At 34.2% G+C, this 13,093-nt stretch overlaps 1 protein-coding gene and 1 long non-coding RNA gene across 18 annotated transcripts in view; one reads left to right on the top strand and one right to left on the bottom strand.

Annotated features, from left to right (window-relative positions):
* PLEKHA7 (pleckstrin homology domain containing A7) overlaps positions 1–13,093 on the bottom strand; it is a 152,127-nt gene that overhangs the window by 9,734 nt on the left and 129,300 nt on the right. For 8 of the 11 annotated variants that reach the window (XR_009152237.1, XM_058158766.1, XM_058158780.1 and 5 more), the window contains 8 exons: positions 12,036–12,137; positions 11,149–11,257; positions 10,516–10,754; positions 10,001–10,189; positions 9,742–9,859; positions 9,148–9,227; positions 8,162–8,362; positions 711–863 (listed from right to left, as the gene is read on the bottom strand). Coding sequence is in view for 10 of the 11 variants with exons in the window: in XM_058158766.1 (XP_058014749.1) it covers positions 711–863; positions 8,162–8,362; positions 9,148–9,227; positions 9,742–9,859; positions 10,001–10,189; positions 10,516–10,754; positions 11,149–11,257; positions 12,036–12,137 (1,191 nt within the window). In the remaining variant the exon portion in view is untranslated. The remainder of the gene's footprint in view (positions 1–710; positions 864–8,161; positions 8,363–9,147; positions 9,228–9,741; positions 9,860–10,000; positions 10,190–10,515; positions 10,755–11,148; positions 11,258–12,035; positions 12,138–13,093) is intronic. The other 3 variants (XM_058158774.1, XM_058158795.1, XM_058158835.1) reach the window with 2 other exon arrangements.
* Positions 3,377–13,093, top strand: part of LOC131185887 (uncharacterized) — a 52,276-nt gene continuing 42,559 nt past the window's right edge. The window contains exon 1 of one of the 7 annotated variants that reach the window (XR_009152245.1): positions 3,377–3,999. This is a non-coding gene — a long non-coding RNA (uncharacterized LOC131185887). Of the gene's footprint in view, positions 4,000–12,238; positions 12,617–13,093 lie in introns of those variants that run through there. The other 6 variants (XR_009152248.1, XR_009152246.1, XR_009152250.1 and 3 more) reach the window with 6 other exon arrangements.

Genomic DNA, 13,093 nt, shown 5'->3' with positions numbered 1-13,093 from the left:
TTTAATTGTATTTTGTATTGTTCGTTTTATTCTGCCTGTACACCGCCCTGAGTCCTTCGGGAGAAGGGCGGTATAAAAATCAAATAAATAAATAAAAATAAATAAAATTTTGATTGGGATCTACTTCGGCCTGTTTCTTCCCATTATTGGAGAAAACAGTACAACCTTTTCTAATACTATTCTGTAAAAGTACTACATTTTAATGATTTTTTTTAACTTATCCGCTCTATTTTATCAGTCCTTTAATATTGTGGTAAATATTGGCATTCACAGCAGAGGAAGGGAGGATCAGAGCAATGCAAACAATATCATGGTGTACAAAATAATTTTTGCCTGTGAGAATGATGTGAAAAGGGGTTGAGCTTGTGAGGTGATGCTGATTATGTCCTTCTGATGAGAGCTGGGAGATCCTTGTAACTCTACAGGATGTATGGGCTAACTTTCTATAGAATTATGCATTTTTCCTTTGTGGATTCAAATATTTTAATCACTTTTCTAACATGGTTTTCTTGCTACTAGACACATGTTAAAAAGAAAGGGCCCGGTCACATGCCTCAGAAAACAATCCTATTTTAAAAACTTGCTGAAAACTGTTGATTAACACTGAAGAAAACAAATGGAGAGAAAAATAGTATGTCAAGCTTGGGAAATAGTGAATTTATTTATTTACAAGTGCAAGAATAAAAGGCAATGCCAATAATTAGCCTTACCTCTTTGCTAATATCCAACTTATAGTCTTCGGGCTCTAGATCTGTCTCTGTTACTGCCACAGGGTCAATTTTTAACCAATTATCTCCCATTTTTTGTTCTGTACACATTGCTCTTTCCAATAACTGCAAGTCAAATTCTTGCTCCCGCTTCCACTATTAACAGACAGGAAACAATGACATGTTTGACCATTGTGAGTAATAAATTAGCAAATGTTTATCATTACCTCAGCCTTTGAATAGCTAAAATGGAAACCAATGGCTACCATAGTCTTTATTCCTGGATTCTCACTTGATGGCTGCCCTGATGAACTCTGCTATATTTCCAACTAGCAGAGATGAATCTAATGTCAGATCAAAGTTGATAGCAGATTCTAGATTCTGACTTTACATGTTAGGAGTCAGAGGTAACTAGATTTATCTATAATCTATTGGACCAGGAACAAAAATGTAATCCTTGGGGACAGCTCTTCCAAAATGTGATATATAAGGGAAATGAAGTAGGCCTTTGCCTATGAGAAACACACAACCCACATTTGGATCAGATGTAGTCTCAAGGTCACCAAAAGTTATTGTCATGTAATTCTTTAAGTGAATGAAACAGAAAGTAACCATATTAATTACATTGGACTATAGTTAAGGAAACAAATGCATTTTTGAGATTTCCAAGTGGAAAAACCAGCAAGAGCAAGAGTACTTAGAATTATATACCACTCCATAGTGCTTTACAGCCCTCTCTGAGCAGTTACAGAGTCAGCATATTACCCCCAACAATTCAGACCCTCATTTTACCACCTTCAGAAGGGTGGAAGGCCGAGTCAACCTCAAGCCCATGAGGATCAAACTCCAGACTGTGGGATGAGTTAGCCTGCAGTACTGCATTCTAACCAATGTGCCACCTGGGCTCTTCAGCTGGCAAACTAACATATGTCTGAATAGCACAGACACAGCTAATGCAGACATTGGCAGCCAGATGGTCTGCCTGGGCCAATAGAGCTTCTTTGGACAACTAAACGGCTTGAGGATCACTCATTTGTGCTTCCAAAATCATCTCCATGCAAGGAAACCTGCAAGAACTGGAAGGAACCTGTGGGAAACTTCAAGTAGAGCACCAGGAGCAGAGGAAGACATATCAAACTGACAGTCTCATGCAGATCGTATTTTAAAGTCACTGGGTTTCCTTAAAATTTCACTTACATCTGGATTATATAAAAATTTAAAGCTACAGAGGTCTTTAAACAGCAGAGGAACTTAACTACCTGGTGAGTGTTCCTTTTGCCTGGGACAAGATTAAAATAAAAAGTAGAGAAACAATTTTAAGGATTTAAAAACAATTAAAAGCAAAAAGCTTGCCAAGAGTTTAAACTACAGAAGTTTAAAACAGATTAAGGGGACATCTGAATTTGATAGATTGTTTTAAATCACTTTTGAGTTAATTAATTAATGCATATTCCATTCCAACAAAGACTCCTTAAATTCCGTAAGAGGGATGACTGGTTAGTCTTAAACGAAGACAATAAGAGAAAATTGTAAAAGATCATGTGACCATAGAACTAAGATGTGCTGAATGGAGCTAAAGAGATAAGGACATAAGAAAAGAAGAAAAAAAGAAAGCCTTAGGTTTTTTCTGGAACATATATATGGTGGTTTTTTTTTGTCTTGACCTGTTCATAATTTTTTTGGAGGGAACTTAAAGAAATTGGGAGAGAAAATTGAAGGTACGTATTCTTACTCTAAGTACAAAATACCCTACCTAAATTACTGAAAATTGTGGAACAAGCCAAAAAGTGATAAAGAAATGCTGTGGAATCCCTTTTAAGAATTTGTTTTAAATTGGCATAAATGTGTATCATACCAAATACAAGTACATAGAAAGCAGTAAAATGCTACATCTGCTTCTAAAGGTGGATTGATTTGTTCACATAATGACGTCTTACCAATCACAGTAAAAGCAATCTTACTTTTGTGTCAGTCATGGCTAGATGTTATTTTTGCATGATGTCTTGTCTGCTATCACCTTTTACTGCAAGCCTGCAGTAAAAGGTGATAGCAGACAAGCAAAACCACATAATTAAAAAAGAGATCTTTGAAATAAACAAGGTACTTAAATACATAAAATAATAAAAAGAGAGAATTCATCCTGAGAATTAATAAGTTGTGATCAAAAGGAAGAAAAATGATCTAGTTTCCTATTGATAGAAGGGAATGAATCAAGAGTCTACAAATAACAAAATTAGACTCAACTTCTTCTGGGCAACAAAACAAAATTAACTGAAACTAAGTTCTAATGAAATTTGAATTGGAAAGTTTCCAGTTAAAACTAGGAAGAGCTTTCTTGCAAAGACTCATTTAAAAAGGACTAATTAAATAACTGCTGGTTGGAGAAAGCTTGTAACTCATGCAAGCTAACCATCTCAGAACTGTTGCTATTCTGTTAAATGACTTGCAAAAATTATGAAGCTCATGAACATTTCAAACCAGGATTTTAGATTGTATTTTTACTTCAGATATGATGCGATTTAGAAAATCAAATAATATAGATCACTTTTATGTTTCTTACTATTTACAAGCACTCCATGCTAATATAGGAATATTTTTTTAGCTTTTCCAAGAGAGGCAGAACTTTAACACAAAGTAAACTTGCTTTCAGAGTCACTGAATACTTTCAAAATATGATAGAAATAATGTTCAGAATTACCATAAATAATATACATTAAATGTATTAATTACTTCCACCTTTTTATCAGAATTGCCTAACTTTCAAGCCATCCTCCAACTAAGATATGCTAACTGTATAACAGTATAATAAGTAATAAAGTATTTCATTTATTTACAAGTATTTCATGGGTATCTTTGACCATAATATAAACAAAAGCCTGAATGAAATATGAGGATTTGTGACATATAAATGTGCACATGTGATAAATATATTTTTCCATTCAGCCGCATTATTCAATCCATAGGCCACAGAAAATATGCCCTATGAGGCTGGATGTCTGGACACAGTATTGTTCAAACAAGGCTTTTATCATGAGAACTTCTGAAAGAGGTATGTTTCAGAATTCTTATAAGACAACAAATAGACCCCTTTTGTTCCAAAGAAAAAGAAAATATAATCTTGTAAAGGTCTGCATGCACTAGTAGCTCTGGGGATCGCAGCCTGTTATAATTGGATCATTTAGAATAGAATAGAATAGAATTTTTTATTGGCCAATTGTGATTGGACGCACAAGGAATTTGTCTTGATGCATATGCTCTCAGTTTACATAAAAGAAAAGATACCTTCATCAAGGTACAACACTTATCTTCTCATTCAGTAGCATATTATTTATGTGTACAGATATGTATGGGTGTAGATGTGTGTGTATGTGTGTTATGTAAGGATATGGGTAAATATAGATTTTCTTTTGAGAGCAGGCAACAGAATTTCATTTTTAATGTGGGCAGTGTGATCACAGTAAAAAAAATGACAATAAAGGTTATCTTATCTTACTTGGATGTTCTTTCCCACTTGTCATAAAGGATGTAGCAATCAAACTGCATGAACATTCCTATTTTAGTGATCACATTAAAACTTGTTACTGTATAAAGTGTTAATTTGCACAACAGAAGACCAGGTCCCAGACCCCAGCTCTCAACCTTTGGGTTCAACACAGTTTGTATCTTGAATACCCAAGGACAGAATTCCACTCAGGATTTCTCCACTGGCTGAAAAGGGAAGAATTTATTTTGACTGTTTCCTCCTTTCTTCTGTTACTCACATAAATCTGATAGGGTACTGAGATTTTATTTTAGAACAGTGTAGAAAACACAGGAGATCCAGTGGTGGTTACCTTCTCCCATTTACTCTGGGCCGCAACTTTGTAGATCCAGTCTAAGGTATTTTGGTAAAAAAATATATTATTCATGCACAAGCTCTTGATTTTTCACTCAAAATATAGTTATGTTTAATATTTGTTAGCAATAGGAGCAGCTAGTTAATTTGAAGGTAACTGCACAAATAAAAATCGCAGACTTTAAAAATGGAGGGATTTCTGCGAGAAAAGTTTTATCATTTTCACAATTAAAGCGCACACTGTAACCAAATGCATACCCAATGTTCAAGCCAGGCCTGATTGCATCCATAAATGTAATATAAGGCAATATTAATCTACATGTTATACTAGAAGAAATACATGAATTCAATATTAGGAAGCATTTTTATTGTTGTTGATACGGAGTCCTTTACATCAAAATCAAATGACAATCCAAGTATTCTGCTCAATATTTTAATGTCATACTACATTTAAAAATTGATCTTTTAAAAAAATAGTGCACTGTATTAAAAGTAGATTTACACATACAATTTATGTAACATTACAAACTGTGCAATCTAATTACATATTTCATTTTTACCATTTTGGTTGCTAAGTTATTGTAGTGCTGTAAATTGTGCTTTCAAACATTATGTTTTGTGCACTGGAGCCCTTTGACTAAATGATTTATTTCTTCCTGGGCTGTGCTATTTTTTTTTATTTTTACAGCAAAAATGAAGACCAACATGGTATGAAAATATGCTACATTGTTTCAATTGTTAAAATATTATGAAATGTTTGCATTAGAAATCATTATAAATTTGAGAGCCATGTTTTTTTTTAAAAAAAATCAGCTTCAGATTCTGCTACTTAAATAAGTGATATGGCAGGGCTTTATTTTTTCCTTATGTTTTAACACTATTTTTTAAAAAAATATAACTGCAAAGGTAAATATCTGAATGCACCGGTTTCCTTTAAGTGTTTTACATAATTACTTATTACCTTAATGGCTCATGAACGCCTTATAAATTAATGCAACCAAACAGCTATTTAAAATGGGAACACAAAGGTGAAAAGTCAATAACCACCAACAAAATTAGAAATTTAACAAAAAGGATACCAAAATGCAATTAAGCCTGGCAGAAATTGAGTTTAGTTAGAAATAGTTTTAAATAATTAGAAACTAAAAAAAACCAAACCCATTATGTAGGATGAGTGACTTTAAAAGCAAGAGATCTTGTGCAATGAATTAGGCAGGTGATGAGCATAAATCATTCTAGTGTGCCAAAAGAAAAAGACAAAACAGTGATTGCATGATTTCAGTTTTGAAAACCCTAAATAAGAAAAAGTCCTGTGGCACTTTGAAGACTAACTTTCACAGATCTTGACGTATCTTACAAACAGTGTGGAAAAAGAATAACATTATTTGCTTACTTTTAAAAAAGGATAAGACCAATAAGTTTCTCCCCTGTTCAAAGTGTCTGACTTTTAAGTAGGCTATGAATTAATGGGAGCCAGTATTGGGGTTAAGGGGCTAGACTAGAATTGAGCAGACTCAGATTCTAGCCTACCCTCATAGGCATTTTATTTATTTATTTATTATTAAAATTGTATATTGTCTATCCCCCTCCCCCACCCGCACATAAGGGGAAAGTTGTCAAAATGACTATTTGGGAAATGGACATCTATCTACCATAGGGACATCTAATTCCCTATTGGACCAGCAGGGCAGACTATGTCTACAACCTTGGCAACTATAAGACTTGTGGACTTCAACTCCCAGAAATCTCCCAGCCAATTCCGGGAGTTGAAGTCCACAAGTCTTAAAGTTGCAAGAGGTTTACAACATTCAATGAAAAGGTTTTCATCTGCAGTGGTTTTATTTAGGCTGATTATGTAACAATTAAAAGTGGGAGACATTGAAACTCTGTTGTTCGTGGTATAACATTCAGAGTTTGTTCTTACTTAAAACAGGAAATGGAAATATCTTACAAACAAGAACCAAGGATATAAAATGACTTTACTATTACCAAAAGGAAAGGTTTTCTTTGAAGATGGGGCACAATAGAGATTCTGAAATTATCATAGATAATATTCCTAATAGCATGGAGACATACAATGTGAGTCATTATTTATCCATATAACTATATCAGAAGGGCAGAAGATAGGTGATCTGCACTCCCACAGACTCATTCGATTTCTTTAAAAAATATGTTCAGAAGAGTTATTTATTAGTGCCAAACTAACCTCAATTATATATGTGTGTGTATGCATGCATGTGTGCCCATACAAAGAATTAGATGTGTTATGACAGGGCACTATTGGAATGATCAGATCCTGATTTCTTTCTGTCATGCATCTCTTACGTAAATAATCAAAATCTGAAATACTGGATACATTCTTATACTTAATCATTGAATACATTCTCATTACTTAGCTTGATTATGTATTGAATGGACCCTCCTTTAACCCCCCCAAAGCTTATCATAATAAATCTGCAAGTTTGTGTTGCTTTTGCAGTAACAATCTAACATAAGCTACCTCCAATTGTTTTCATAATCCTAAATGTAGGAGTCTACATTTTAGACTCCTAGGGCTATCTTAAAAAATAAAACTTACATTTTGCAGTAATTTTTCATTTACGGTTATAACTGGATTGCTTTATTTGGAGACGTGCTGTGATTTGAGGACAGTATAGGAAACCAGTCCTGCTGAATTTATCTGAGATCATTCCTTTATTTAGGAAAACATCTTGGTAACTTAATCCTAAATTTTGCTATCTATCCAAAGTTTGATAACTAAGTGAAACTGGCACCTTCGTTCACTGTGTCTGTCACTGACAGTGGCCATTTTTAAGGCCAACAACATACCCTTTATATGGCAATTAAAACAAGCAGCCTCAGTAATTTTAAATTGAATTGTCTCTTCTGAATAGATAATGTCTATGGATTACAGCTATTTCTTGCAAATGAGTTATTTAGTATTGATGGAATATTCCTTTTTATAAATATATTTATTGGGTATGTAAAATATCAATGATTGCAGTGGGAATGATTATTTGCTTAATTGACAATGATGAATAATTAATTTTCAGTTTATATTTAACTTGGAATTATTTCTCCTAATCCGATGGAGAGCCTTTCTAGAATATTGTTCACACCTTAGACATAAATGATCATTAGCAACTATATGAAATCATTAGATTTGTTCCTAAGTTTAATATTAATATATAAAATTTCTGAAAACCTAAAATGATAACCTATGAAGTCCTTATTTAACATAACCATAGATACTGTATTTTTTAATTGTGCTAATATTGTCTACTGGGCTCATTCATTTATGGTGCAATCAGAAAAAAAGTATTCTACTTTCATAACCTTGTAAGAAAAAAAATGAGTAAACCAACTTATTATCTACATTGAAATATATATATTTTCTTTCTCACTGTACTTTTCTTATGCCAATTTATTTCCTACTTCCTATGTTAAATTGTCAATATTTATAGCCAGAAGCCATTTCCTGTTATGCGTGCCCTACCTACTGAAATACCACCATTATATAATTAAATAATACAAGGCGACATGCACTCTCAAATAAAAGTGCTTACTAGAGAAGCTACATATCGTTTTATCTAGTCCTGTTAAGGCATGTCTAACATACTGAGCCTATGTCTGCAGAACCAGGCTGGATGAATGGTCGTGATGAAACCGAATGTCTTTCTCCTTGACCAAGAGTTCTTTTGCGTTCACGAACTATTGCTTTTTGATGTCGCTTCATTCTTTCTAATTGTTCTTCAGCACTCATTTTTCCTCTTTGGGGATCTCCAGAGTATAAACGTTCCAAGGCACTCTTTGGTCTCTCCTTGAAAATGACACAGAACATGTTTTTAATGACAATTTTTAAAAAAAGTTTTAGTATAACTCCAAACTACTTACTTTTTTAATTAACTTATTATGGGCAATATTATGTTAGTTTAAAAGGCTGAAGATGACAGAATTATCTTTTCACTGTTTTCTTTCAATGCAAACTGTCTAAAAAACCAGTATGTAAATTTTCTAAACTTTTGTTTGGAAAGTGTATAGTTTGGAAAAATATCTGATTAAATTTCTAGGAGAAAGCAAATAACATAGAAAAAATTGACTATAATTTTCTTCAAGACAATGGACATACTTTGGATGATGTGCAAGTACCTAATTTTTCAGAAGGAGAACACATAATTAAGAATTATGTTACAGAAACTGTAACAACTAATCTAAAGTGAGATCTGTATCCACAAGCTTATCTTGAGCTGTAAATAAACCCAGATTTAAGGTGCTTCCAGACAGATGGTTACTACTACGTAGCACTACAATTCCAAATGATAATAGATAGAAATTCTGTCTTTCCCTCCTTAACTTTTCTAATAAAAAGGGAAGAAACAATGGGAAAATATGGGGAAATTTCAAATGGGAAGCAACAGTGTCTAGATCCCCAGCCCTATAAAAATCCATAAATGTGATAGGCCAACAATCTCAAAGCACTCATCATCTGAATGATCCTTGTAGGTGAATAATTTTAAACTCCAAAGGATTATCAAATGCTAAAGCAAAATGACACTACTAAAGTGTTGTTCAAAGCAAACAGCATCCTAATTAAACATATTTTACCTTGGAAGCATCCCTTCGAAGCGTTGAATATGATGAAATTGTTGATGACTGATGGAGTCTAGAAGTTGAACCAGATAATCCTTTAAAAAAGGCAAAAAATCTCTACTTAGAAAAAAAGTCCAGCTGGTATTTGTTAAGCCTATGTTTTGTGATAACTTTTTAAAAATAATCAGTTCAAATGTGGAGAGTCTTTAAAGCCAAAAGTTGGAGAAGGGATGTGGACATTTCTATTGCTGCATTTCTTTCCTTCCTTCCTTCCATAATATACTATGTCCTATAATTGAGACATCTAAATATCTTACTCAATTCTTTATTGGACTATATTCATTAAGGGTTTAATAGGAATTACTATTCTTATGATAGTTCTTTATTTCCTAGATGCTGCAATCTGAATTTCATAGTTTAGTGTTTCAGGAGCAGAATTTATGCATATATTTATTTATATACATATAATTGATTCTTAAAACCTTGCCCTTTTAAAGTTTATCTGGAGTTTCAACCCAGCCATGTGTCAAATGGTATTATCATTTGGAAATGTAAAACCATAATAAACATGACTTTCTAAAATACAGAAATTTCAGTCTCTTCACTCACCTCTGGTAGGTAATGTTTGGTATCTATTGTCAGTACCACGAAACCCAATGGAAGGTTGGCTCAGATCACCGCCTATTGTTACCAATTCAGGTTCGCTCACATATGAGCGGAGTTCTACCTACATGGATAAATATACAATTAAACTACATTGCAACATTTTTCATATACTGCCTCCCTTCAATTACAGCATATTGGAAGATTGTACTAGAACTACAGTAAAGTTTGAACTACAGTATTCAACCTGGGATGGAATGCTTACCCTGTAATCCCCATTTATGTACTGTCCTAGTTCACGGTCACGTTTTCTTTCATCAGATTGACGTTTGAGACCACGCACTGATGTGTGCCTTATTACTGTAGCTTCTTTAGGAAGAGGTGGAACAGCTGGTGGGTTATCATCAGTGCTATACAGCTGTGGGAGAGGAGGTCTTGGTGGTGCTTCATCTTCCTAATATTGCATTTTAAAAAAAAGAAATGTGTTCATTGCTCCATGTGGAAAATAAACCAATTCTCCTGCTTAAATCACAGCAAATAATATATATGAATTTAATATCACATTCCTTTAAGAGGTTTTTTTTCCTGGAAATTCCTCAGTCACAAGTCATTTATAAGCAGATTAACTCAAAGCATTAATTGCAATCAAGAACATTATAAAAAAACCTACATCTGATTATCAATGTTCATTATCCCATGTACTACATACAAGGAAATCCAATAACATTCTCTGTGCATTTTATCCCATTAACTACAAGAAGGTGGAATAATAACACTCACAACCTTTGGTTTTAATTTCACTGGTGACTGGACTGGAGGTTCAACTTTTTTCACTTGTAGGGAGGGAGAAAACATTCTGGGCTGTGTATAAGGCTGAGGAAAAAGTCTGACTTCCAACGAGGGCTTGATAGGACTAGTTGGTGGACTTTGCTGAGTAGAAAGTTTGCTGTCTGTTGACATGAGAGTAGATGATGATGAAGGCACTAGAGGCTTTGAAAATGAAGGCACTGTTTTTCTTTCTGGAAAAATACACATTACATTCAGATGTAGCTCAGAAAAATGAATAACCCATTTATTAATCCATAATAAACAGTATGAAAGTAAAACTAGTGTTTGGGAAACTATCTTAAGATTTATTGAACTGTGTTTTTAGAGATACCCAAGTACACACATTTAGGAAACCATCTCTGAAAACAAAAGGCATCAGTAAATTATTATGTGAGAGTGTTAATATACCAGAAACCTCATCAGGGAAAGGTAGCTTAGCTTTTATGTTGGAAACATTATAGATTGCAAAAAGTGTGCCAAGTTGTTCCTTCTGTGATTCAGGTATCATTAGCCTAACATATAAGATGGAAGCACACATATATTGATTTGATACTGTAGCTAGATATCAGCATTAAGCTTTCTTACCTGGATTCTTGATAGATTCAATGATGACTTTGTAGTTGGCTTTATTTGTACTTAGGCCAGCTGTAACATCTTCAATTCTCCATAAATCTTTTTGCATTTGAGTTTTCTCCTAATGAAAAAGTGGGGGAAGGAGAACTAAACCAATATACAAATAGAAATTCAGGACATTTTCTTTGCTAGAAAGTAGCATACAATATAACAATTCTTACATTGTTCAGCATTCTAACAAAAAAAAATATTTACATAAAATTTGTATAATTTGTCTCTGAAAAGGTACAGATAAGTGAAATGAATGGGAAGTCTATCATGCTTGCTGGATTGAGGTTCTTTGTTGGTTGCTTAAAGGGAGAGAACAGAATAGGGCTGTTTACAGGATAAAATCCCCAAGAATCTATCACAACATATTTTAAAATATAAAATAAGCAACCAAATTATAAAATTAAACAGTATTCAACATAAACATCACTAAAAACTCCCCAAATGAGGTGCCACCAGCAGATAACAATTTATTTGATAGCAATAAATTAATATAATATACATTGAACAAAGGAAAACACTCATATTTCTAAGAAAATTTCCTTGGCAAACTAAAGATGTCTAGTCATCCCAGAAAAAAAGGTCTTATTGGTTATTTTGTCATAGCATTGAGCAACTGGCCAGAGTGAGACATCAGATGCTTATAAGGATTTGGTATATTTGCATGTACACATACTGTAGTTCTGGCATACTGTGATATAATATGCACGTGAAGCTTTTTTTTTTCCTCTGGAGAAAAAAAAAGGCTCTATTTCCCATCAAAATTAGATCTCCCAGTGAGATGAGATTTAACTAAAAGCTTCAAACTATTTAGGGAACTGCAAAATGCAAAAAATTGAAAATAGCCCCACCTGAGAAAAACATGATTTGTTCATCTGTTCTTGCAGACTTTGTCTCAGCTGGTTCACATCTTTTTCCAATTTCAGATATTCATTCCAGGCATTTTCCATTTCCTATTGACAAAGACAACAAGCTCACTTTGCCTTTTCATAAGCAATAAAAAGCTATGAAGCTGTTGTTAATGAACCTATTTAAGCAAGTACTTTATGCAAGTGTAAACACAATTAAAAGTACTTTAGGCTACACGCACACAACTCTTGTGTATATGTAAAATTGGACCATATAAAAAAAATGGCACATGACATAAATGCATAGCTTTCGTTTCCTTTCGTTTCCACATCTACATAATAGCACTGGGTGAAATCTTCCACTGTTTTGGAGTTCCAGTTCATTAGCATGCTGACGATATCTTTCAAATTCAGACTGTGAGGCTGTCGAGTTCTGTCCTGTTGCCTGGAGGCTGAGTAGGATTGGACAGAGAGAAAACATCTCCAACTCAATGCTAGCAAGACAGAAGGGCTCTGAGTGGATCCCCCAGAGCTGGGGATAGACTATCTTTGACCTTGGATGGGATAGCACTTACCCCCTTAAGGTTAGTGTGCAATCTAGGAATCTTTCTGGACTCGCGCTCAACTTGGAGTGGAGCTATAGCCAGATAGTCTTTGCACAGCTTAATCTGTTGTACCAGTTTTGTCCTTTCCTAGATCAGGGAGCCCTTCAGACAAACACTCATGCTTAGTCATTTTGGGGCTTGAATACTGCTATACGCTCAATATGGGGCTGTCCTTGAAGAGCACCCAGAAGTTTCAACTGATCCAGAATGCAGCAGCATAAGTAGTGATGGGCATGTCTCAGTATGTCCATGTAATATCTATTCTTTGTAAGATCCACTGTTGGCCAGTTTGTTTCTGGTTGTAATTTAAGATATTGGTTATTACCTATAAAGCCCAATGTGGTATAGGACCTGGTATGCCTATCTCCCACATATCTGTCCAGCCAATTTTGCAGGTTAGCGTCAGGGGTGAAATTCAAAATTTTTCCCTATGGGTTCTGTGGGCGTGGCTTGGTG

Source organism: Ahaetulla prasina, chromosome 1 (assembly GCF_028640845.1).
Source record: "Ahaetulla prasina isolate Xishuangbanna chromosome 1, ASM2864084v1, whole genome shotgun sequence".
In the NCBI taxonomy this organism is placed as follows: domain Eukaryota; kingdom Metazoa; phylum Chordata; class Lepidosauria; order Squamata; family Colubridae; genus Ahaetulla; species Ahaetulla prasina.
Note: the sequence above shows the minus strand (reverse complement) of the source record. Positions and strands in the feature narration are given on the sequence as shown.